At 44.8% G+C, this 27,443-nt stretch overlaps 2 protein-coding genes across 2 annotated transcripts; one reads left to right on the forward strand and one right to left on the reverse strand.

The window, feature by feature from the left end:
- Positions 1–6,396: 6,396 nt before the first annotated feature.
- Positions 6,397–10,232, reverse strand: ppifa (peptidylprolyl isomerase Fa). The gene is made up of 6 exons (XM_080549219.1): positions 10,059–10,232; positions 9,586–9,616; positions 9,320–9,408; positions 9,115–9,211; positions 7,169–7,244; positions 6,397–7,042 (listed from the first exon to the last, which is right to left on the reverse strand). Exons 1-6 carry the CDS (start codon positions 10,203–10,205, stop codon positions 6,907–6,909), a joined length of 576 nt encoding a protein of 191 aa, XP_080405345.1. The 5' UTR covers positions 10,206–10,232; the 3' UTR covers positions 6,397–6,906.
- An 8,752-nt stretch (positions 10,233–18,984) lies between these two features.
- On the forward strand, positions 18,985–26,686 carry LOC308159168 (ADP-ribosylation factor-like protein 6; the record flags this gene model as incomplete). The annotated part of the gene is made up of 7 exons (XM_080532918.1): positions 18,985–19,005; positions 19,282–19,343; positions 19,519–19,587; positions 19,872–19,966; positions 24,822–24,951; positions 26,374–26,429; positions 26,670–26,686. 7 exons carry the CDS (start codon positions 18,985–18,987, stop codon positions 26,684–26,686), a joined length of 450 nt encoding a protein of 149 aa, XP_080389044.1.
- Positions 26,687–27,443: the final 757 nt, after the last annotated feature.

Here is a 27,443-nt window from a genome sequence, read left to right on the forward strand (position 1 = left end):
ATAACAGGCTAATGTTTCATATACACACACACGCGCTATGCATTTATGTGAGCAATGGAAGTCATGATTAAGTTGGGATCAAGACTCAAAAGTAGGCAAGCTTTTCTCTTGTCAAAGGCAACTGTGCAATAACAATAATACTGTAGTTTCCGCAATGACAGACTAGACGCTCAGTTACGCTTAACCAATATCTCACTCTCATGTAGATTCAACGTTTTTTTTTTTTACAGTTGTATGTCCGAACGGTCATTTCTTATTGTCTTTGTGACTCAGACAGGTTGTGGAAGTCCAACTTAAGCCTAGTGTGTGCAAAGGTGAGCTGAACAGCATGTACTGTATGCATTACAGATGTTCTCGTAGTGTATGAATATATAGTACGCGACTCTGCGTATCGCGTGAAGCTAGAGGTTCCTCGCAACGTAGACGCATAATCACACTAACCGCTGAGTTCGATGGCTAGATGCAATTGAATCGTCCTTAGATCGTCAGTAGCTGTTGCCCGTAACACAGAGGTCATGTGGTGTGGACAAAATAGCCATTTACCAATGATTCCATCCTAAATGTATGTCAGCAATACCCTCAGTGCCTCCACGTCCCTCTGGACAGCGAGCTCCTTATGGATGTATAGAGGTGCTGTGTTCCATTCCAGAAAGTTGTGATCTCCCATGTGGCCTTGGTCCACAGGTCTAACAGGACTGGTAGGGGACAGCAGATAATGGTCCATTGGCATGTCTATGATGGGGTAGTGAATGAAGACAGGAGGAATGGAACAACCTTTTGGAAATGAAAAGCAGTCTTTTGTTTCTTTTCTTTTTTTGTTAGGGTTTTAAAAAGATGCAGTAGCCTTCAATTATATCTATTTGGAGTACTAGAAATATGCTCCTCTTTAGGAGCTTGACATATCAGAGTTTCTGAATCATATTTTAATAGCAGAAATAACCCAGTAATGTTTATGGAAACTTGGGCTAAGTAATCTTGCTTTTACATAGTAGGTATTTTCTAGTGAGCATTTGCAAACACCTACAGTATTTACTATAAACTGTCTATGTATGGGTTGACATGTGAATATTTTTGATGGAACACTTACCGGCAAATCTTGTGAAGAAATGAGTAGTCATTATACCGAAATGAGTAGTCATTATATAAGTTTCAAATGGACTTTTAATACTGCACATTTTATTGCACCATGATGTCCTGTACAAATTGATACCGTCTTAAGGCCTTAACAGCTTCACACCGTCTAAGGCCTTATGTAGAGTAGAGCTGTGACGCTACAGTATCTTGTCATTTTACTTTGAGACAATTTTATTGACCAAGGGGTAGGACAGTGAAACTTACTTATATATATTTTTTTCCAAGGGGTTATACCCTTCATAATGTGTCAAACAGGTAATTGTAGTAAAGACAGTCTGGGGGAATGAGAAGTGATGAAGTGGGAGAGATAAGGATGGTTATGAGGATGGGTAAATATGGAGTTAAACTTGTGACATGGTTGTATTTGTTACTCAAAGGACATTTTGAAAGTATGGTGATGGATTAAGTTTACGTTTATGTTCGTTTGATACCACTTACTACCACAATGTAAACGACATATCTGACAGAAGGGAGGTACACATCTATGTATCTCTGTTTACAAAGATATATTTACACTACGCAAGACATAAAGTACTAATTGGGGAATCTAGACTGAAGAATATCTTTGGTCTAACACTTTGTAATGTTTGTATAGTTTTGTCTTGGAAAATGAAGATTGTTGACACTTTTGGAGGATAGTTATTTTGTGAGAAGCTGAAGAGATGTTTACTCTGGCATTTCGAAGGAAAGATTCATGAAACAAATCTGTTTCTCCATGTTTGTATTCATGGTTCTCTATTCATATTTGTGTATTTCATATTGTACCTTATTACCATAAATTGTACCTTGTAAAGAGAAAACATATTTTCGAAATACTGTACATTGGGAAAATGTATCGGAACATCTGAAGTCAGAGAGAAATTGGAATAGGTTTGGAGCTGGAATGTTCTAATGACTATAGAAGTAACTGTTGGGTAGCGTTCTTCCAAGTTTAAAGCAGGTTCAAGATGTGAATACAGATGGGAAAACAATATGATTACCCCATTAGCACTGAAAGTTTAAACTATCTATTGTTTGCCTCATTACCATTTGTTGAATTGGAAGCAGGAACTAAAGCAACATTTCCAGCTGGCAAAAACAATCACACTGTAGTCTGTTGTCATGGAATCAACAAAAATGTTAGTTTAGATTAGCCTAAACAGAAGGGTTTTGCACTAAAAGCTGCAGACCTCATGCTAGTCTGTTATGCCTAATTGATTCACATACTCAACACTAGTATGACCATGGTGTGTCTGCACATGCAATGTGTGGATGCCAAACAATGACTTCAGTGAGGTGTAGCATATGGTATTACTGTTCCTTAATTGAAGCAGATGTAGGATTATCTTTTTTTCCCTGGGTAATGTTTGGATCAATCCAATATATTTTCGGTGTGTTTCCCTTTCAGGAGTATAGTATTCTTCTTCTAAGTCTGATCAAATCAGAACGATTTCTCTGATCCGCTAGGTTGTGTTTTCCTCACGTTAGCCGAGTAGTGCGATAGTAGACAATGTGTAGCTGTGGGGGTGTCATGGATACCAAATAATGCCTTCTTATCTGAAGTAATCTTAAGATGTTTAATAATGTTTGTCAGAAAAGATAGAAGGAATATACACACGACATGTGTTGTACAATATAAGGAAAGTGTCTAATTACGTGAGAACAGTCCTGTTTAAGTCAGGCCCAGAGTGGCATTTTCAGATTCCGTCCAGAGATATTCTAGCTGGCATAGCAGGAGCCAATGGAAGCCGTTATTACAAGGATACGCATTTAACAAACCTTGACAAATGCTATTCCGGGTGTGTGTTCTTTTTGTCTTGAATTACATATACTTGACTCGTCTTGTTCCTTTTCATTATGGATTTGTTATTTTCTATGAAAGATATGTGTATTTTGGAAAAACGTTATAGATGTTAAAATTTTCTAGAACAATTAGCAAAAAGCAACTCGAGAGTTATTTCCCTGACAAATATATTTGCAAATGATTCTTTTATGTATATATTTGATGGCCATGGTTTTTAAGGAATATTAGCTCTTTTGTTTTGTTATGCAATATTGAAGCTTTCTATGTGAAAAGGGGCCTATTGCTGAGAAATTAAACACAGCTGGGAGTTTTTCTTTGATGTTTTACAATTGTCTGAGTTTATCCTACAGAAATATTTATGGAAAGTTTTTTTTTACAACACTTTGTATAAAATATGCAACAAAGTGACACTAAGAAGAAAATATTGATGTCTACATAGATTATTATTAAAACGTTGGTACATAATTATGAATTCCCTTACTCAATTATAAGCCATTGTGTTTTGTTGTCTTTTGTTTTATTGTTAGAACTTATTATTATGGAACTATATTCTCGACTGTTTTAACTAACATGCATATGAGTTACTGTCCTTCAGCATAGCATGGATTCATTTTGTATACAGTATTACATTATTGTGGAAATCCCAAACATAGTTATCAATGTTTTGTTATTCAAATTCTATATCATTGAGATCTTATAAGGTCAGCAATAATTCAATTGTGTTAACATGCAGAAGAAACCATCTTTATATCTTAGTGACTGATACTCACCACTGTATAAACACATTAAACTGTGAGTTATAGTTTGCTTAAAGCAGCCATGACATGGAAGTATTGAGATATGTTATGTTGTTATTTGTGTTCATCTGTTAAGCATGTGTGTGAGACAAATAACTATTGTAGAGTTTGCATGTGCATGTGTTTTGAATGACGAAGTGTTATTTTGTGCAATTTATTCTTATTTAATTTTCAGCACAGTAACATAGTTGGCTACATATTGTTTCTTTCTCAACATCTTCTAACTGATTGTTACTAGTCATTAAATGTATCATTCACTGATAGTGTATACCAAGTAATGCATATTTACTGAATGTAATGTTTTAACACATAATATGTGGTAAAGTAGAAATCAATGTTTGTGTTATTTGATGTCTGTATAACATGGAAGATCATTGTAATGCTATAATCTGATTGGACAAAGCACAGAGGTGGCTTGGAATGAAGAAAGATTGTACGGTTGGCAAGTTGTGGGGAAAGTAACCTTCTGTTGTTCAATGTCCATGAAATGGCATTCCAAAATGTGCCTTATTTGTAAGAAGAAAAAAACTGTTTGTGCTTTAGTGCTATTAGGTGTTTGATGAATAAAAGAAATATCAAATTAGAACCTTTTTGTCAGTCTCGATTCTGTTGTTGCTCTCTTAAACGTTTTACAAAACTCTAGCATTGACAGTGAGGCGTTCACAAGTGCTATAAGGTCATGTTCTCACATGAAAGTCCGAATCATGACCCGGAACAAGTGGATGAGATTGCAACATTGTTGCATAAATTATTTCTCTGATTTGCGTTCTCACAGCCCTTTATGTAAACGAAGTAACATACGCAATCGAAGCAACAGACGTGGTAGTTGATTGGTCAGAAAAATTGAAAATTGCCCGTTCGTCCCACTCTTATCCAGATCAACACGCATGCACTGTTGTTTTCCTATGACAGCCTCGATGCGTCGTTTCTAACCGGAGAGAAACCACCCTTTTCAAGCGGAGCATGCGTTGGTTATTTGCTCTGGGAGTGACTTCGAATGCGCGTTCTCACAGCTCCAAACGACGCAGAGCAAAGCTAATTTTATCCTAAACTCCGATTCCAAGTGAAGCAAATGTTCGAGTGAGAACACCCCCTAACTATCCAGCCAACTGCAATGGGTGCTTCTGTGGTCTGTCCTGACTGGTTAACCTACAATGGCTGCTTCTGTGGTCTGTCCTGACTGGTTAACCTACAATGGCTGCTTCTGTGGTCTGTCCTGACTGGTTAACCTACAATGGCTGCTTCTGTGGTCTATCCTGACTGGTTAACCTACAATGGCTGCTTCTGTGGTCTGTCCTGACTGGTTAACCTACAATGGCTGCTTCTGTGGTCTGTCCTGACTGGTTAACCTACAATGGCTGCTTCTGTGGTCTGTCCTGACTGGTTAACCTACAATGGCTGCTTCTGTGGTCTGTCCTGACTGGTTAACCTACAATGGCTGCTTCTGTGGTCTGTCCTGACTGGTTAACCTACAATGGCCGCTTCTGTGGTCTGTCCTGACTGGTTAACCTACAATGGGTGCTTCTGTGGTCTATCCTGACTGGTTAACCTACTGCGTATTCTCCTCAGACCTAAGCTTATCTGAGTGCATCTGCAGACTTGATGGCTTACTTGTTGGTGTATATGGATAGTGGATACGGAGAGTGATGTGAAGGGTTTTAATGGTTTAAACATGGTCTGTACTGGTCTGGTGAGGAGAGGGGTAGCTGGACTGTGTAATAGAGAACCAGGAGGAGGAGAGAGAGCCTTAGGGAGCTGTTGTCACTCTCTCATCCTGGAGGCCCACAGTCACACACGAGTGTTGAAAAGACCAGAGTCAGAGAGGAGGGATCTGGCCGTGCTGGGTTTCAACTCTTATTGTCAAATTGTGGCTAGTTTTAAACCTAGGCTAGCATGTTATTGTTATATGCATGAGTAGGCATGCATAGTTGGCTTTGACGCCGTTTCCATGCATGGACAAGCTTGGACACACATTCCAAATAGCTAAAACTTCACAAGTGGGTGGGGACACAAATTATATCAAGTTTGCTACAACATCTCTAGCGCAAACAGAGCTACGTAGGGCTAAAATGTCTCTATGGCAACAGTGTAATCGGAGAATTCAAACAAACGGTGGAAGGTCAGTGTGCATATGGTTTCATTTAAGAGCGACTGCCTTTTTCGGGTTGCTTCATTATTTACTTTCATAAAGTATTAGCTTGATAAGCAGCACCACCCAGTTTCTGGTTTACAGTCTCTCTGGCTACTTTCATTTGTCCCTGAGACATTCTGTTTAAAGTGAAGCTATTAAACCTATGTACTATGAGGTAAAAACAATGAATCCAGTCAGAAAATAAGGCAATTTAGCAAATGTTTTACCACACGTTTATGAAATCTTGTATCTGCTAATAATAACCAATGCATTAGAATTCCTCTGTTGGGTAATTCTAACTCTAGGTTGATCTAGCAAACTTTGTTCATAGTCCAGTATAGGGGGGGGTTCAAGAATATATGGAAGCCAACAGTATGATGTCACATCCTGTTCTGAAGGACAGGAAGTGTTGGAGATCTAGGGTGTCTAAAAAAAGATGTTGGGTCATTACCAGGAAGCCCTACAAGCCCTACGTGACACTGGCATAGGATTAAATGAACAACAAACATTTCTAAAATTTGAAAAGACAATGATTTATTTGGCAGTAAATGTACAACATGGACATTATTATGTCTATCTCCAATGCCACAGTCAGATGATTAATCACAGATGATGGTTGATTTGAACAGTAAATATATTTGGCAAGGCGATATAGAATTAAGAGTCCAGCTCCAGCCTTAAACCCTATGAGCATCATTCTATTCAAGTTTGTTTAATTCCAAACCCCTCTAACCTAATCACGTGTATGAAATAAATAAACTTAACATTAAAAGTTATGCTAGTCATGAGTTTGGATTGATTATACAGTTAGTGTGTGAACACATTCTCAAGAGAATGACATTCAATTGATGACAACCAATCTTCAAATAGTGGAGGAACACAAAGCAGTTCTCTTAGTGGGTAAGATAAAAAATATACAAGGTTTAAAACCTTTAAAAAAAAGTCTTCAAGAGGCTTGGTTCATATTCTGCTGTGATTTGAATGTATCTATATGTATGTGTGTGTGTATGTGTATGCTTGCGTGAGAGTGTGTGTGAGAGTGCCGTGTGTGTGTGTGTGTGTCATTTGATCTCCCCACAGTCTGTGATGGAGATTTTCTTGACTACACCCCCATCATGACAACCAAAGGACTCCATCCTGGAGACAACCTCCATGCCATCCTTCACCTGTCCAAAGACCACATGTTTACCATCCAGCCTGAGAGAGAGAGAGAGAGAGAGGGAGAGAAGAGTCACTAGATCACACATGCAAGTACCATATGCATGTGCTGAACAGGGATGAAGTGATTCTCCAGGGTGTAAAGTGGTATTTCTCAGAGCCTACCATTCAGTTTTAACTGTGCAGATGAAGAACTGGGAGCCGTTGGTGTTGGGCCCTGAATTGGCCATGGATAACGTACCTCGGGGCGATGGAAACAACACAAACAAATGAGCCTTTCACATTCATTCACTTCTGGTTACGGGTTACTATTGCAGGTATAGTGAAACAACAAGTAGGCCTAATTCCAAACCTTGTGACACAGCGCTTCGCTTTCCAACATTCAGGACATAGTGACAGCAGCATTGTACAGTGTTCCAAAATCCATCAAATCTAAATGTTGTATACGTGAATCGATATATCTAAGAAAATGGAATTCGAATATACGGTTTAATAATGAAGACCGCAGCGTTACTGGACTGTGTGAGGGCAAGACTCACATCTGTATTGAGTAAGACCTGTTTCCCTCGCTGTAATTGGATCCAGACCGGTATTATGCAACAGAAAATACGACTAAACTGAAGTTTCCAATCTATCAACATGGGGCGAGGGGTTTCCAAAAGATATGTTCAAATATAAATCCTATGATAAAAGGATGGTGTGGAGTTGCTTGAAAGGAAGATCATTGACTTGTGTGATAATTACCACGTCTAAATAGTATGCCTGCGTAGTCGGTAGCCCCATCTAGTGGACAATGCTGCTATAACAACATACATTGGACACACTCCAATGACTTATGCACTCATACACTGATGAACCGAAACATTATGACCAGCTGCCTAATCGGCCAACTGGCTGTTGGTCCTCCGTGTGCCGCCAAAACAGTGCCGACCCACCGAGGGATGGACTCTACAAGACCCCTGCAGGTGTCCTGTGGGATCTGGCACCAAAACATTTGTCCAGATCCTTCAAGTCCAGTAAGTTGCGAGGTGGTAGGTCCAGCACATCCCACCGCCGCTCGATCGGATTTGTGGTTTGTCCCTCCTCGGACCACTGTCGGTAGGTCCTCACCCCACAAGCCTCGCTGTTTCAGAGACGCTCTGACCCAGTCGTCTGGCCAGAACAATTCGGCCCTTGTCAAAGTCGCTCAGGTCTTTACTGCTGCCCATTTCTCCTGCGTCCAAAACATCACCTTCAAGAACTGACTGTTCACTTGCTGCCTAATATATCCCACCCCTTGACAGGTGCCATGGTAACAAGAGAATCAATGTTAATGTAACTTCACCTGTCAGTGGTCATAAGAGTTTGGCTCAACGGTGTATACTGTATGTAGGCCCTACACTGTGTAGAGAGAGATGGATAGAGGGAAGTGGGTGGTAGACTGATTAACATATCTAATTCTTCTCAATAAACTGGACGTCATCTATCACACTGCCATCCGCTTCGTCACCGGTGCCCCTTTCAACACCCAATCACTGTGCCCTGTATTCCCAAGTCAACTGGCCATCACTCCACACCAGGCGACAGATCCACTGGTCTGGTATCAGTTCATTTATAAATCCATCATCGGCAAACCCCCCCCCCATACCGTTCGCTCACTACTGAACATTTCCACCAGCGTACGCAATCTACGCTCCAGCAAATTCATCACTCTGGTCGTCCCCAAAGTCCGCACCTCCTTTGGCCGTCACTCTTTCCAGTTTGCTGCCCCCTACTGACTGGAATGAGTTGAGCAAAAGACACTAAAACTCAACACCTTCATCTCGTTACCCTCTTTTAAAAACTCATTACTAGACATAGTCTCTGATCCCTGCACATGCTTTTAAAATAACCTCCATCCTGGTCCGTGCTGTTTGATATACTGGATATATTGTGATGTTTGTATTTGTTAGGATGTTTTTAAAATTGACTCTTGTTGTTTATTATACTCATGTTTTATATTGTGTATATATACTGTGTTGTGTTGTACAGACTTGCCACTGTTCTGCCTCTTGGCCAGGTCGTCATTGCAAATGAGAATTGGTTCTCAATTGACCTATCTGGTTAAATAAAAAAATAAAAAATAAATGTACCTGGAGCAGTGTGCTTCAGTTTGAAATTCTCGTCTCTAAACTTCGTCCCATATATGGACTTCCCTCCGGTGCCATTGTGATGCGTAAAATCTCCTCCCTGTAGCACCAACATGGAGCAACAACACAACAGCACACACTGAATTAGGAACTTTTGACCATGTTTTGAGCCGGGTAAGTAGCTGCCTGTGACACCATGCGCACCTACCTGACACATGAATTCAGGAATCACCCTGTGGAAGACTGATCCTTTGTATCCAAAGCCATGCTCCCCAGTGCACAGTGCTCTGAAGTTCTCTGTTGAACAAACAACAACAACAACAACAACCTGCTGAATTTCCTCAGCACTTCCACACTACTCAACACAAGAGCAATTGATCAACGCAATTGATATCTGTTGTGCTACCATCATGATCAGAACCATGTTGGTCATATCTATGTCCTAGAACATAGGCTACATCATCATAGGCTTACCTGCGGTTTTGGGTACAGCATCTGCATACAGCTGCAAAATCAGGTTGAACAGATCATGTGTACTGTTATCTTCATGCATCATTATTTCATTTAATCTAGACACAGCTAACAAGTGTCCCTCAACAATAATAATAATTAATAATAATAATAATAATAATTAGTCCCTCTTCTCAGTTACATGAAATCGTATGGTAAAAGACACCCTATAATTATACTTAGCTAACTCACATAACTCAGTCAACAATGAGGATGTGACGTGTGTCCTGACATCCAGAAGCTAATGTGACTAGACTGCTAGCTAGCTAACTTACGCTACTTGTCAAATACAACAGTTACTCAATCAGTGAAATACACTTGTACAGTCATTCAATATATATGATGTGTGTCTGCCATGTTCACTGTTTACTTGTAAGATACTCTGCGAGTAAGGTTAGGACGGTACAAGGGCTAGCCCAGGCTAGCTAGCTAGCTACCTCTATGGTGACTCTACCAAGGGGTTCCTCATCTACTGCGATGTCAAAATACACAACTGGGTTGTTGCCAGGTCCAGGCGAACAAAGCCTGGTTACTGCAATCGCCAAAGAGCAGTACTTTATACGATTTTTCATAATTTTCAGCATCGTTGCATGTTTGTCAGGCACGGTTTAAAACTGGAGTGTCTCAGGCCTGTGGACAGAGATGGGTTTGTTTACATGTGACGTCACCCGAGGACCCCCCCACCGAGCGGTTCTCTATCTGCAAAAAGCTCGAGACTTTTCGTGACGTTAGAATTAGAAGGTTCTATCTCCATTTTTGTCAAAATTGAGTTTTTTTTTTTTTACATAATCTGATCCATTAGGTGTTTATTAATGCCTGTGTGGTGTTATTTTAAAAATGTTGACATTTTTGAGTTAGTAATTCATAAAATACAAAGGTTCCATCTCACAAAACATAATGGAATGTAAAAACTTTGACGCTCAATATCTCTGAACTGCCCTAAACGGAGATAGAACCTTATCATTCTAAGCTCACGTTTTTTGGACCAGTTGAGCAAACTCAACATTCTGAATTGAGTGCACTACTTTAATTTGACACACAAGTTGAATGGATTAAAACGTGACATTCTCAACCTGACTCACAACAATTATTTAAAGGGACCCAAAAGCCTAAATATTGTTTTCTAAACATAAATGGGATATTGACGATTGAAACGATACGATTGACATTTTTACCATTTCAATACAACAGTTTACAGTAGTACGTTTATTTATCATATTTTTGAATAATAATCATTTTTGAAAAAGAAAAAATGGAAAGAAAAAATAGAATGCAGTGACGGAACGAGTCTGCACTGGTGTTACGGCTGGGCCGTCACACACGCCCTCCCCCGCCCCCACAACCCGAGCACAGCGTGCGCTCCGCCGCAGGTGAAGCTCGTTCCCGGTGATTGGAGGGTTATCCAGCCACAGTCAAACCCACACACCTGTCTCCACTCCCCAATCAACCCTCTGGCTACATCTACCCTGGACTCCCTTCAATCATCGTCAGTTCTTCCCTAAGAATGACCTGGCAAGTATCCGCTGTGATTAGTTATGAACTTTGCTCTTGTGCCTATTCTCGTGATTCGTTGATATCTTGTGTACTGACCTACCGTGGAGACTTACCCTGCTTTCCTGTTCCTCCACAGCCTATGCCAACCACTACCGCCATCCCGCCAGGTTGAAACCCCCAGCCCGCCAGGCTGAAACCTCCGGACTCATCATCTGTGTTTCCACCCACCTGCACTGTAAATAAATACCCTACGGGGCTAACACTATATTCTGCCTCCGGTGTCGTGTCCTTGAGCTCCCTCGCCCCCGTGTCATAACAGAAGAACTGACCATGCAATTGGGCTCAGACGACACGAAGGACCGGACACCATCTCCCACCCCTGGATCCGGCCCGACGGCTATCCAGATCCTCACGGAACACACTCACCTCCTCCAGGCGGCCGCTACAGCGTGCCAGGCCCTGAACACTCGCCTGACAACCCAGGAGGCTAACCAGGAGCACCGCGCCACCCAGATGCAGCACCTCATCTCTACGACCCAAGCGCTTACAGCACAGGTGGCCGCGCTCGCAGCCTTTGCCCCCCCCCCTGCTCTCCCTGACCCTGCCCAGCTACCGGCACCACCTACTGGACAGCCACGGGAGCCCCACCTAGCCAGCCCCCGCCCCTTCGACGGAGCCTTCGCCCAGTTCCGAGGCTTCATCCTCCAGTGCGAGTTGGTGTTCTCGCATCAGCCCAGCCAGTTCTGGTCGCCGGCAGCCCGGGTGGCGTTCATCACCAACCTCACCACCGGCGACGCCCTGAATTGGGTCCAGGCCACCCTCTGCGCCCGCCCTGACCTGTTCGGTGACTACGCTACCTTCCTCACGGAGTTCAAGAGGGTTTTCGACCACCCCACTGCCGGACAGGAGGTCGGGGCGCGACTGATGTCACTCCACCAGGGGAACCGGACCGCGGCGGCCTACTCTACCGAGTTTCGCACCCTGGCAGCCGGAAGCGGATGGAATGACAGGGCACTGCGATCTGCTTTCCGCCAGGGGCTGAGTGAGGCCATCAAGGACGAGCTCGTCCGGGACAGACCCGCCGCCCTGGACGAACTAGTGGCCCTAGCCATCGACGTTGACGAGCGCTCCCGGGAGCGTCGGAGAGAGAGAGGGCGCTACCAGACCAGCTCGCCACGCCCCCAGGACCCTATCGTCACAGCCAACCCCTCCTCCGCACGGGAGTCGACCTACACCCCATGCACTGGCGAGGAGCCGATGCAGCTTGGTCGAGCCCGCCTCACCACGGCGGAGAAGGAGAGGAGAAGGGCCCAGGGACTGTGCCTCTACTGTGGAGAGAAGGGACACCTCCGTGACACCTGCCCGTCCCTATCAAAAGGGCAGGCTCACCCGAAGGGGGAATCCGGGTGAGCCGTGCCTCTCAATCCCCACCTACCACCAGCCCAGCCAGGTTCTCTGTCACCCTCTCCTGGCAGGGGCAGAACCTCACGGTCGAGGCCATTATTGACTCGGGAGCAGACGAGAACTTTATGGACGCCCAGCTGGCCCGCTCAGCTGCCGTTCCCCTCGTTGCCCTCGAGACCCCCCTCTCCGTCTCAGCCCTAGACGGACACAGCCTGGGGCCTCTCACCCACCGCTCTACACCCCTCTCCTTGACCGTCTCGGGGAACCATGTGGAGGAGATCCGGTTTTACATCCTCAAGACCCCCCAGTCCCCGCTCATCCTGGGACGACCGTGGCTCGAGCTCCACATTCCCCATGTCAGCTATGGTGAGGGACGTATCCTGAGCTGGAGTACCGCATGCTACGCCCGGTGCCTCCGTGCCGCCCATACCCCCACATCGCCTCTGCGACCGCCTCCGGCTCCCCCTGACCTCTCCTCCATCCCAGAGGTCTACCACGACCTCGGAGAGGCCTTCAGCAAGGAGCGTGCTCGCACCCTGCCGCCTCACCGGCCCTACGACTGTGCCGTCGAGCTCCGCCCTGGCAACAAACTTCCGGTCAGTCGCCTCTACAACCTTGCCCCCCCGGAGAAGGCAGCCATGGACACCTACATCTCCGACTGTCTGGCTGAGGGGCTCATCCGTCCATCACACTCCCCGGTGGCAGCGGGGTTTTTCTTCGTGAAGAAGAAGGATGGAACCCTCAGGCCATGCATTGACTACCGTGAGCTCAATGCCATCACCGTCCGGAACACCTATCCTCTCCCCCTCATGAGCTCCAACTTTGAGCCCCTCCTTGGGGCCACCATCTTCACTAAACTGGACCTCCGGAACGCCTACCATCTGGTCCGGATTCGTGAGGGTGACGAGTGGAAGACGGCGTTCAAGACCCCCCGTGGCCACTATGAGTACCTGGTCATGCCCTTTGGTCTCACTAACGCCCCCTCCGTCTTTCAGGCCCTCATGAACGACGTCCTCAGGGACATGCTGGACATCTTTGTCGTCCTCTACCTGGATGACATCCTAGTATTCTCCAGGAACCCTGAGGAGCATGTCCAACATGTCCGCCTAGTCCTCCAGCGCCTACTGGAGAATCGCCTTTTTATTAAGGCTGAGAAGTGCTCGTTCCACACTCACTCGGTGGAATTCCTGGGGCTCATCGTGGAGGGTGGGTTGACTCGCCCTGACCCCAAGAAGACGCGGGCCGTCGTCGAGTGGGGCCAACCTACCACCCGGAAACAGCTGCAGTCATTTCTCGGCTTTGCCAACTTCTACCGGCGATTCATCCGGGACTTCAGCCGGGTAGCCGCCCCCCTCACTGCCCTCACCTCCCCCCTGCGCCAGTTCACGTGGACACCAGCAGCCAGCGCTGCCTTCAGTGACCTGAAGAGGCTCTTCACCTCGGCGCCGGTCCTAATCAACCCAGACCCCTCTAGGCCCTTCATTGTGGAAGTGGACGCCTCAGACACGGGCGTCGGTGGCGTGCTCTCTCAACGATCGGAGGACCAGACCGTGCACCCCTGCGCCTTCTACTCCCGCCGTTATACCTCCGCCGAGGCCAACTACGACATCGGGAACCGCGAGCTGCTGGCGGTGGTGGAGGCGTTCCACGAGTGGCGGCACTGGCTGGAGGGCGCAGAGCACCCCTTCACCGTCTGGTCGGACCACAAGAACCTGACCTACATCAAGTCGGCCAGGCGGTTGAACTCCCGTCAGGCACGCTGGGCCCTGTTCCTCGGGCGGTTTAACTTCCACCTCACGTTCCGTCCGGGCTCCCTGAACGCCAAGGCTGACTCCCTTTCTCGGCTCCATGCCGCAGAGGAGGAACCCACCACTCCTGACACCATCGTTCCATCCTCCCGGGTCGTTGGAGTGGTCACCCTGGAGATCGAGGCGGTGGTCAGAGCTGCACAGCGCACCCAGCCAGATCCCCGACCGGGGTCCCCCGGCCGTCTCTTCGTCCCGGACGCCGTCAGAACCAAGGTGATGCAGTGGGGCCACGCCAGCCGCTTCGCCTGCCATCCTGGGGCCCTACGCACACTGTCCTTCCTGCGCCGGCGGTTCTGGTGGTCCACCATGGCCGCGAACGTCAGGGAGTTCGTCTCGGCCTGCCCTACCTGCGCTCGCAGCAAGGCATCCCACCGGCCGCCTTCAGGACTGCTGCGGCCTCTACCCGTGCCCGGTCGACCGTGGTCCCACCTCGCCATGGACTTCGTGACCGGCCTTCCCCCGTCCCTAGGCAACACGGTTATCCTCACCATCGTGGACCGCTTCTCCAAGTCCGTGCGGTTGGTAGCTCTGGCAAAGCTACCGACCTCGGCGGAGACGGCGGAGCTACTCACCACCCACGTCTTCCGGCTTTACGGGCTTCCCCAGGATGTGGTTTCCGACCGTGGCCCCCAGTTCACATCCAAGGTGTGGCAGGCCTTCTGTTCGGGGATTGGGGCCACGACCAGCCTCTCCTCCGGCTACCATCCCCAGACCAATGGGCAGGCGGAGAGAGCCAACCAGAGCCTGGAGTCGGCACTCCGCTGCATGTCCTCCCTCCATCCATCCTCCTGGAGCAAGGACCTACCCTGGGTGGAGTACTCCCTGAACGCCATGGTGAATGAAGCCACCGGCCGGTCCCCCTTCGAGTGCTCCTTGGGGTACCAGCCACCCCTGCTTTCTACCCAGGAGGGCGAAGCGTCGGTACCATCAGTCCAGGCACACCTCCTTCGCTGTCGTCGGGTCTGGACCTCCGTACGCTCGGCCTTGCTTCGGGCCACCGCCCGAACTACCCGAAGCGCCAACCGTCGTCGCACTCCAGCTCCGGTGTACCAGGTGGGCCAGAGGGTCTGGCTCTCCACGGCGGATCTCCCCCTCAATGTCCCCTCCCGGAAGTTGGCGTCGAGGTACATCGGCCCCTACGTCATCGACCGGGTCATCAACCCCGCTGCCATCCGGCTGGTCCTCCCTCACTCCCTCCGTCGGATCCACCCGGTGTTCCACGTCTCCCGGGTTAAGCCCCATGTCGCCAGCGACCTGATGCCACCAGCCCCTGCACCGCCCCCTCCTCAGTTGGTGGATGGCCACCCCCAGTGGGCGGTAAGGAGGCTCCTCAGGGCTCGTCGCTGTGGCCGGGGTTTCCAGTACCTGGTGGACTGGGAAGGATATGGCCCAGAGGAACGGAGCTGGATTCCCCGGTCCCAGATCATGTCCCCAGTCCTCCTCAGGGACTTCTATCGGGCCCACCCGGAGGCTCCGGGCCGGTCGCCAGGAGGCTCCCCCTCGGGGGGGGGTCCTGTTACGGCTGGGCCGTCACACACGCCCTCCCCCGCCCCCACAACCCGAGCACAGCGTGCGCTCCGCCGCAGGTGAAGCTCGTTCCCGGTGATTGGAGGGTTATCCAGCCACAGTCAAACCCACACACCTGTCTCCACTCCCCAATCAACCCTCTGGCTACATCTACCCTGGACTCCCTTCAATCATCGTCAGTTCTTCCCTAAGAATGACCTGGCAAGTATCCGCTGTGATTAGTTATGAACTTTGCTCTTGTGCCTATTCTCGTGATTCGTTGATATCTTGTGTACTGACCTACCGTGGAGACTTACCCTGCTTTCCTGTTCCTCCACAGCCTATGCCAACCACTACCGCCATCCCGCCAGGTTGAAACCCCCAGCCCGCCAGGCTGAAACCTCCGGACTCATCATCTGTGTTTCCACCCACCTGCACTGTAAATAAATACCCTACGGGGCTAACACTATATTCTGCCTCCGGTGTCGTGTCCTTGAGCTCCCTCGCCCCCGTGTCATAACAACTGGGCCCTAATGCAAGACAGCCAGTCACGTGGGCCCTAGGTAGCAGGCGATTTCTTCTGCGACCTTTTGCGCAATTCATGCCTAGCTTACAACAACAAGTTTTCATTAGCCAAAATAAATAATATCCTAGTAAAGGGTGCGCTTTCCGTGAGAGAGAGAGAGAGAGAGAGAGAGAGAGAGAGAGAGAGAGAGAGAGAGAGAGAGACTGTTCATTATTACGTGGCCCAACACTTTCGCACAGCTGCCAAGTCTCACGCAATCTCCGTGAGACTCACGCATTTCAACCAGTTCTCACGCTCTCACGCCGCATCTCTATTTCTCACGGCGAGAAAAAAAAAAATGTGAAAGAAAGCTACCGGACATGAGTTTCGTGGCATCTTTCTGCACGTGCGTTAACTTGAGTCTGCAATCGAAGCGGCAGGCGAGCGCTGATGGAAGAACCTGTGTTCATGAGAGCTGCAAGAACGTAGCAAGCAGGGTTGCCAGATTGGGCTACTTTTGGTCACACTGGACGGGTGGATTCGGCAGCTTTTAGACTGGTTGGGCTGGACATTGTCAATTCCGTCTGGCAACCGTGGTAGCAAAATATGTGCATACATTACAACATCGTATCTGGTAGCCTACTGGACTGGGTTGCACCAATATGGCGTAAGTCATTACTAAATGCAGGCATTTAGTAGTTACTAAACCCCTAGTTGTTACTAGCTAGTTTCAAACTAGTTGTTTACTAATTTCGGTTGCACCAGGCCAATCTTTTGCCAATCTTAGCTAGTAAATACTCAGTTTTGGTAACTGTTTTTTGTTTCTCTACTGTAACATAACCAGGTACATTAATAATAATAATAATTATTAATAATTACAATTTACAATACAAATACAACAATTGGGGGTCCCTCAAAAAAAATGTGGGCGCACCATGCGCGCACAAAATCACCCACCAAGCCCTCATTCTGACCCAGGAAAAACCCTGGTATGTACTGTATAACATGATAGCCATCTATGAGCAATGCACTGTATATAAGATGATGACCACGGGTCTTTCTGCTGCTGACCAAGGGGCTGAGTCCTGTTGATGGGGCCCAATTTTTCTTTTAGAGTCTGTAGGCTACTGTATTTGTTTATTAAGATTTCATAAATATGATTATTGTCTGAATTTTTTTCTTGTTTTATAAAATGTTAATTATTTTCATTTCTTGTGCTGGTTTATTATGAACAACATGTAAAATTGCAGGAAACTAGCACAAATAATTGGGTGGGAGAGAGGGGCCGCCGCTGCCAAAACGTGCACAGTTTTGGGTCGCTCCACCGCCAAAAAATCTCACTCCAAACTTTTGGTGAAACTTGGCAGCCCCACAGGCTGTGTGTGACACAGCTCCCACATTGGCTCCCACATAACTCGAACCCTAGGGTAATGATTCATCTGCGCAGTGGAGCACCATGAAAACTAACACAGGTCATGAACACATTGGTGACGGCGCACCACCCGCACATTGACAACAGTCAAATAAATCATATTCAATAAATGAGCTGGTTCTCACGTTCACCTCCAGGGATGGCTGGCGGGAGCGGGGGCGCGCTAACGTTAGCTGTAGCCGGAGGTGTCGTCTTTTTCTCAGCTGTGTTTTTCTTGCTAAAGTTTTAGGGAGTTATATTGTTTTTCTTTCTTTTTTTTTCTTTAATTTCTTTCTGAAATTCTTTCTTTTGCTTTTCTTTTCTGAAATCCACTTTGGTGCTTGGGCATCATTGTTTCTCTAGCTTAGTGTTTTTCAACCCTCTCCTCGGGGACCACCATTCCTCCGCGCGCTTTGTACATTTTTGAACATCAAATCACTCGGCATTAATCCTTATTTAAATGTAATTTAGAAATGTAACATTGAGGCAGTATATTTAGTATATATTAGTATCAGTTTATATTGTAGAGACTCCGTGCTTGAGATGTTATCATGAATATGAGCGGACCCTGCTGGCCAGGTTCTGACAGTCTTAGCGGTGATGGGAGCACTTTTCCTCATGGGAGTGTAGGCTGGGTACTGTTATGTACACCGCGTTGAATTCCCTCGGGAGGTATGTGGGTCGGCATCTCGCGCCAAAAGTAAACATTACTAATAATAATAATATTCGACTCTTTATTTGCTGTTGAATCTCATTCACAACTGAAGTCATTTCGTCAACTTCTGACAATAGTTTAATGTAAATTAATGCTGTAGCCTTAAGGTGAGAGAGTGTGACTTGTATGAAATAATAATAGATGTCAATCTATTGTATATCTAGGCAATATTAGACTACTATAGATCGATATGTAGGATTACAGCCTAATTTACCCAGGCTATCCATCTGTCTTCAGGAGATATTCATTGTTAACATTTGTGATCGGCTAATTGATGATAATGCAAATGTGTTTTTATATTTCATACAGAAACAACAGCATAATCAATACATAACCATAATACAATACAAGTTGAACACCTCTATCCAGAAGAGTAGTTTAGTAGTGAGTGCACGGCCTGCAGTGGGGGAGAGATGGACTTTCAGAATATAGCTAAAGAAGGTTGTGAGTCTATCATTTTAAGTCTATTTATTGCACTGCGATCATTCACTGATTGCTTATTTTCAGCCAATTCGGCCCAATGTCAGAGGATTGGAAACATGTTAGGTAAAATTCCAATAATACAGTTATTACAATACTTGTGCTATTGCTTGTGGCTTTGTTATTCGTGTGTGTGTGTGCGTGTGTGTGTGTGTGTGTGTGTCTGTGTGTGTGTGTGTGTGTGTGTTTGTGTGTGTGTGTGTGTGTCTGTGTGTGTGTGTGTGCGTGCGTGCGTGCGTGCGTGTGTGCGTGCGTGCGTGCGTGCGTGTGTGTGTGTGTGTGTGTGTGTGTGAGATAAAGGCGTGTGCTAAATGCCAAAAATGTATGTGTGTTGCAGACCCAGACTCAAGACATTGTTCCAACAATTGGCTTCAACATTGAAAAGTTCAAGAGTTCAAGGTAGTAATTTACTTGCTTGATTATTAAACTATAATTTTCATATTTGCACATATCAGCCTACTTTAAAATTATACCAGAGTGTACAGTATACAAGATTGTATACAAGTATACAAGATTGCAGGATTGTTTCAAACACGTCTTCTGATTTGAATGTGTCTTTTCTACCTCTACAAAGTCGGTCCTTCACAGTGTTCGACATGTCTGGTCAGAGCAGATACAGGAATCTATGGGAACATTATTACAAGTAAGACTGCATCAAAATGTTTATGTATAGAACTGTAGTCGGGGCATACCAAAGGTGCTTTAACTAACTTATTATATATCATAATTGTGTAATAATATGATTATTCTTATATAATGAAAAGTGTTCTATAATTGTAATTAATAATAATAACAATAATAATAATCATAATAATATTACCCATTATTGTAAAGTAGTTTTAGCCTACATAATATGGCTGCCTACATATTTGTGATGCAGATAATCATACTGTGTTGTTTATCTTCATATCTCTGTCTTGTCCACAGAGAGAGTCACGCCATCATATTTGTCGTTGACAGTGGAGACAAGTTGAGAATGGTTGTTGTAAAGGAGGAGCTTGACACTCTTCTTAACCACCAAGGTGAGAGAGACCAGTCAAGATAATAACGGAAACCAGTTGATGAAGATACTGTTGTACTTTTCATGATATTGTATTGAACCTGCTCTTGGTTAGCAGTAAGCATACCACAAACCTACAAAACCTCTACCTGATAGGGCTGAATGAGGTTTTCATAATGTTAAATAAGGTTAAAACGGGATGCTCTGTATGATTCTGTGTATCACTGTGTAAACTTTGTGCGGCCTGTCTCTGGGCTCTGTTAATGATTGTGTGAACCTTGTACACCCTTGTACTCTGGACTCTGTTTGTGAACTTTTCCTCACCCATTACCCCTCGTGTTATTGTCCCTGAGCCAATCGGGACAGAGAGGGTCGGCTCGCCCCTTCTCTCCCCTGCTTATCAGATTTCCATGTCACTTTTCGAGGACATGTTTTGGTCGCTCACGGCCACGTCTGTTAACGATTCGTTCTGAACACCACCCCCCTTTTCTAGGAGTCTGATAGGATCACAAACTGCCTCCTCCTCTCCATTCTGTATGAGAACTGAACCAATGAACGTGTTGGTGCTTACGCTGCACTTCCTCATGACATGTGTGCCTTTCTGTTAAGAATAAAATGACCTGCTCCTTGCAAGATAAGGGAGTCTGAATTCGGAGTCTCTAAGGGGAGACTTCGCATTCATTCTCCTTGCAAGAAAATAACGATCATGATGAACTCCGTGTCTCTTTGTTGTTTAAAGTCTACTACGGTCTGTTTGAACTAGCGATGGGTTAGCATGGCTTGCTTTACAACCAAGCTGAACAGAATATAGCATTTAAGCCCAGAACCAACCCGACACGTGGTCCTTCTGAGCCGGATCTCAAGGTCGTCTGATGGGGGAAGAAGATTCGACACACCGAAGTCTGTACAGCCCGGGATCGAGCGAACCCGGAGAAAGTCCTGGAACGTCAATTCGCTCCAGGCCGGTGACGTTAGATGTCGAACCTTTCTCCTCCAAAAGGACGGCTGACGAGATCCAGACCAAGACATAAGCAACAAAGACCGGTAAATATAATAGAAACTATGAATGAAAGTGAATTATAATAGAAAAAGAAAGATTGCAATCGAAATGAATAGTCTATCTATCCTAAATTGTACAAAATAGGAATTGTTTGACATGCAAAAAGAATCCATTTCGAAAGACAGATGTATATCTTTTTATGCTATGTAAACAGTAGACTAAGAATGGAACTGAAACTTATAATAGAAAAAGAAAGATTGCAATCGAAATGAATAGTCTATCTATCCTAAATTGTACAAAATAGGAATTGTTTGACATGCAAAAAGAATCCATTTCGAAAGACAGATGTATATCTTTTTATGCTATGTAAACAGTAGACTAATGGAAATTAGACTGTGAGTTTTGACATACGAAAGGAATCCATTTCGAAAGATAAATGTATATCCTTTCGTGTTAGGTAAAACAGCAGACTAAGAATGGAACTGAAACTATGACTGAAAGTGAATGCTTGTGAGAATTAGAAAAGTGTAGAATTAGAAAGGTTATGTGTTAGAATTAGTCTCAAGATTAGGGTTACTGTATGATCAGTGAGAGACAGAGAGAGCAGAGGAGAAACACACGGGAGGGGACTATGAACTGTGTGCGTTTGAGGCAGAGGAGAAGCACACGAGGTGGGGGCTATGTGTCAGAGTGGACACAGAACAGGAAACAGGGAGCATGGAACAGCAGACAGAGAGAGAGAGAGACACAGAGAGAGGAATGTTAAAGTTGTTTAAGGAGAGGAGACTAGGAGAGGAGACTAGGAGACGAGTAGAGGAGACGAGGAGAGGAGACTAGGAGACTAGTAGAGGAGTAGAGGAGACTAGGAGACTAGGAGACGAGAAGAGGAGACGAGGAGAGGAGACTAGGAGACTAGTAGAGGAGTAGAGGAGAAGAGGAGACGAGGAGAGGAGACTAGGAGACTAGTAGAGGAGTAGAGGAGACTAGGAGACAAGGAGAGGAGACAAGGAGAGGAGACTAGGAGACGAGTAGAGGAGACGAGGAGAGGAGACTAGGAGACGAGTAGAGGAGACGAGGAGAGGAGACTAGGAAACGAGTAGAGGAGACGAGGAGAGGAGACTAGGAGACGAGGAGAGGAGGCTAGGAGACTAGGAGAGGAGACGAGGAGACTAGGAACCAAGGAGAGGAGACGAGGAGACTAGGAAACGAGTAGAGGAGACGAGGAGAGGAGACTAGGAGACTAGGAGAGGAGACGAGGAGACTAGGAACCAAGGAGAGGAGACGAGGAGACTAGGAAACGAGTAGAGGAGACGAGGAGAGGAGACTAGGAGACTAGGAGAGGAGACGAGGAGACTAGGAACCAAGGAGAGGAGACGAGGAGACTAGGAGACGAGTAGAGGAGACGAGGAGAGGAGACTAGGAGACAAGGAGAGGAGAAGCACACGGGGAGGGAGAGAGATAGAGAGAGAGTGTGACAGAGACAGACGGACAGACAGACAGAGAGACAGAGACAGAGAGAGAGAGAGGGAGAGACAGACAGACAGAGAGAGAGACAGACGGACAGACAGACAGAGAGAGAGAGACAGAGAGAGAGGGAGAGAGAGACTCAGAGTGAATTTTGACGAATGACAAAGTTTATAGAATAAATGGGAAAATTGTATTACCACAAAGCCTCTACAAACAGCAGCTAATTTGATACATGGTCTTTTTAATGACATGTATCAAAAAGCAGGGAAGGTGATTGACAGGGATTAATGCACATTTTCACGTATATAATTACACAATAAAAAAAATAATATATATATATAGTGATAATGGCGCACATTTCGTGAACGAATTGATCAAACACGGGGTCCAAACACCTGGACATTGAACAGTGTGTTTCTCTAATGGAAACACACATGAGAATAACACTGACACCTATGGGAATGAATGAATGATTGAATGAATGAATGAAATAAATGAAATTAATGAAATTAATGAAATTAATGAATTTGAAATAGTAAATGGGAGAAGGGTTTAGACTACCCATAGTAGACGACAATAGGGAAGTATTGATTGATTGATTGAAAACTTTATTAGAAGATTTGCAGAAGCAAGTGACATGAAAGTACATATTTCAATTGGGGTCCTAGATACTCAATTCATCGTTATATGTAAAGACAGCAGATTTGGCAGAAACGGAAAACACACTGGCCACGAGGATGGCTATTTAGGAAATAGGAAATAGCCAGAACAAATGATCTGCCAGTCCCTTCTGTTTCCTACAGGATCGAGAATACAACCTGATGACCAGATCCTCATCGACGAGATGGAAGGAGAACACTGGCGCAGCCCGCGGTGGGTTGAGCCATTTGGGGTGCTGCTGAGCATCTCAACTGCTGAACGAGATACGTGGATACACAGAGCCATTGAAAGAAGGTGACATTGTTTCCCTCGAACGAGGGCTACAAAGGGGTTATTCATTTAGTGAATATTACGTCTCAAACCCGGTGAAGAATTCTTCAGATCCACTACCTCTTAGAATGAGGGGACCAAATCCTCCCGACGACCCAAACGAGACGCCCGTCCAGGCACACGACCCAGTCTGGGGCAGTAATGTCCCAGATGACAAGAAACCCTGAACTATCAATCAGAGACATTTGTAAACGCATCCCTTACGATAAACGAAGCCGAGAACCGCGAAATCGATCAGATCAGACTGATGACACTCCAGAACTGAATGACTCTTGACCTATCGACTGCAGTGGCAGGAGGAACATGTGTGATGCTTGACATCACATGCCCCTGCTTCAGAGCTATGACTAACAAACTGATTTCAGAAATACTTGTACAAACAAATGTTGATTCAAGAAATTATGATGGAACCTAAGTACCTAACCCAATTCGAGAAACTCTAATCCAAGTTGAGATTCATGTGTGATCTGTACGGCGATGTTGAATGACAGTTAAACTAGACAATATGAAAGAAAGTTAAACGACCTGAATGGAGAGAGAATGTTTGTATCGTGATAAATTATGAAAAACAGCAGGGAATGATAGGGCTGAATGAGGTTTTCATAATGTTAAATAAGGTTAAAACGGGATGCTCTGTATGATTCTGTATATCACTGTGTAAACTTTGTGCGGCCTGTCTCTGGGCTCTGTTAATGATTGTGTGAACCTTGTACACCCTTGTACTCTGGACTCTGTTTGTGAACTTTTCCTCACCCATTACCCCTCGTGTTATTGTCCCTGAGCCAATCGGGACAGAGAGGGTCGGCTCGCCCCTTCTCTCCCCTGCTTATCAGATTTCCATGTCACTTTTCGAGGACATGTTTTGGTCGCTCACGGCCACGTCTGTTAACGATTCGTTCTGAACACCACCCCCCTTTTCTAGGAGTCTGATAGGATCACAAACTGCCTCCTCCTTTCCATTCTGTATGAGAACTGAACCAATGAACGTGTTGGTGCTTACGCTGCACTTCCTCATGACATGTGTGCCTTTCTGTTAAGAATAAAATGACCTGCTCCTTGCAAGATAAGGGAGTCTGAATTCGGAGTCTCTAAGGGGAGACTTCGCATTCATTCTCCTTGCAAGAAAATAACGATCATGATGAACTCCGTGTCTCTTTGTTGTTTAAAGTCTACTACGGTCTGTTTGAACTAGCGATGGGTTAGCATGGCTTGCTTTACAACCAAGCTGAACAGAATATAGCATTTAAGCCCAGAACCAACCCGACACTACCTCCATAATTTTGCAAACTGTGCCAATGTCCAAACCAAATCTAAATAATTTGGATTCATCCTGCTTTAACTATTTGGCCAACACTGGCTGTAATTCTGTAAACCAACACGTTTCTTCATTGGTGTTGTCCTGTGTTCCTCCCTGGTCCAGACATCCGGAGCAGGAAGATGCCTGTGTTGTTCTTTGCTAATAAGATGGACCTGCGAGACGCTGTGTCCTCAGTCAAGGTCTCCCAGCAGCTCTGTCTGGAGAACATCAAAGACAAGCCCTGGCACATCTGGTAGGTGATCTATGCCCTGGCACATCTGGTAGGTCTATGCATTGCGTTTTTGGGCAGTGAGAACTAGATGGATTGATTGATTGATTTGATTTATTGAGATGTTTATTTCAAATGTGTGCAAAACAGCAACAATAATGAATATAACGGAAAACAAACAAACAAAACTAATAGAAAAAAACATAAAGCAAAATATAGTATAGCACATTTAACTTACGGTACTTTCTTTCTCTTTTTTTCCACATAATTGAAAAGGAGTGAGAAGAAGTACAAACTTATTAAATCCCACCCCTTCCCCATAAATCATAAAGATGCTTCCTGTTCAAATGCACAAATTAATACAATCTCATAATATATACAAATACTGCGTACCCAAATATCATATTTACATACTTAATTACATTATAAAAAAAGAAAAAAAAGAATAAATATTTACGAACCCAAATTATAAATGATAATAAATAAACAATAACCCCTGTAAACACCCTGTGATTATCAACCCCCCCCCCCCCCCCATCATCCCTGTACATTATGAAGACCATGTTTTTATACCTTATTTTAAACTGGATTAAGTTTGGACATTGCTTTAACTCCACATTCAAACTGTTCCATAGCTTCACTCCACAGATTGATATACAAAACCCTTTCCTGGTGGTACGAATACTGTGTGTTTTGAAATAAAAAATGCCCCTTGAATTGTAACCCCCCTCTCGATCACTGAACAATTTTTGAATAGTTCCTGGTAGTAGATTATTTTTAGCTTTAAACATTAATTGTGCTGTTTGGTATGTAACAATATCTGTACATTTTAGTAATTTTGACTGTAAGAATAATGGGGTTAGTGTGTTCCAGATATCCGACATTGTGAATTATCCGTATTGTTCTTTTTTGGAGAATAGATAGTGAATATATTGAACTTTTGTAGTTATTGTCCCAGTTGTATACAGAGGTATGACTTAAGCTATTTTCATTTGATCTGGAAATAAACCGGTTTGGAATGATAAGTTACAGATGTATGTTAATGGTTTAGAAATTCCATCAATAACGTTTTTCACTACTGTAATATCAATGTCATTAAAGTCAGTAGACTTTTTGTTCTTACATTGTTTTACAATATCCATATTTCTTTCTCATCCACTGCTGTTAGAAACATTGAGTTGGGATTTCTCTCTACTAATTTATATAGATTTTCTCCAGCTGTCTCAAGATCAGGGATTTTTTCCTGCTAGGTCAGGTCAAACATGGTACATGGTACAATCATGGTACATGATTGGATATACTGCACGTAAATACAATCAGCTATAGATCTGGGGTCAATTCCATTTCAAGGACAATGTTTACCATAACTGCAGTGTGCATCCATCTTTCTATCCTTCTATATATCCATCTGTCTGTCCTTTGATAAACCCTGTCCCTCTGATTCAGTGCCAGTGATGCTGTGAAAGGAGAGGGACTACAGGAGGGGGTGGAGTGGCTACAAGGTACAACACTGTGTGTGTGTGTGTGTGTGTGTGTGTGTGTGTGTGTGTGTGTCTGTGTCTGTGTGTGTGTGTGTGTGTGTGTGTGTGTGTGTGTGTGTGTGTGTGTGTGTGAGGGTGGGTGGGTGGGTGGGTGGATGAGTGTGTGAAAGGTTAGTTCAAATTGTATTTGTAAATTGTATTTGTTTTCGGATTAATTCTGCCACCACTATTGAAGCATTGTGTTTTTCACTTTACCCCTAGAACAAATGGCACAGTAAGTATCACAGTAAATAGAACTGTGTAGTGTTGTCCAGTAGTACTAACTAGAGAATGATGTTGTGGATGGGTTAAGAATAGGGGAGGGAAATATTACTTTACTCTAAAACCATGGATCGGATCTGTGTAATTGACATTGACACATGGGTAGTAAGGATGGTAGACAAAAACAACTCTCCTATTCTTAATCTATACCTGTCTTGATGTTTGGTTGAGTAGTTGCATGGTCAGATCCTACTATGATAGGTAAAGCAAAGTGATGTAGAAGGTAGTGTGAGCTGCTAAACTAATTGAGTTCATGATGATCTTTCTTCTCTTCGCTTTAATCTCCCAGATCATTTCAAAACAATGAAGCTATGACATCTTAGGATGGAAGATAGTCATGGAGAAAGGGACCATGGCAATTGCAGTATCGCTCGCCTGACTGTGCTTGTTCTGGAGGAATGGCAGCCAGACTTCACATTACATAGGCCTTATACCAGTTACAGGTAGCCTCTTGGACATCCAATAACTACATACAGTATCTAGCAAGTATATACAATAAGGTAGTACATAGGGTACCACTCGTGTTCATTCTGTGTTTTTTGAGAGGGGAAGTGTCCATTGGTGTTGTATTTACAGTACATATCTGGTGCATGGTAGTTAATATATATTATATTATTATATAGAGTGATAAAGGGCATTATTTTGGGACCATGGGTTTTCCCTCAATGAAATAACATAACATTCTGTAGTATTACTTTCTTTCACAACAAACCG

This window comes from Nansenia antarctica (genome assembly GCF_963989245.1).
Source record: "Nansenia antarctica genome assembly, chromosome: 1".
Classification (NCBI taxonomy): Eukaryota; Metazoa; Chordata; class Actinopteri; order Argentiniformes; family Microstomatidae; genus Nansenia; species Nansenia antarctica.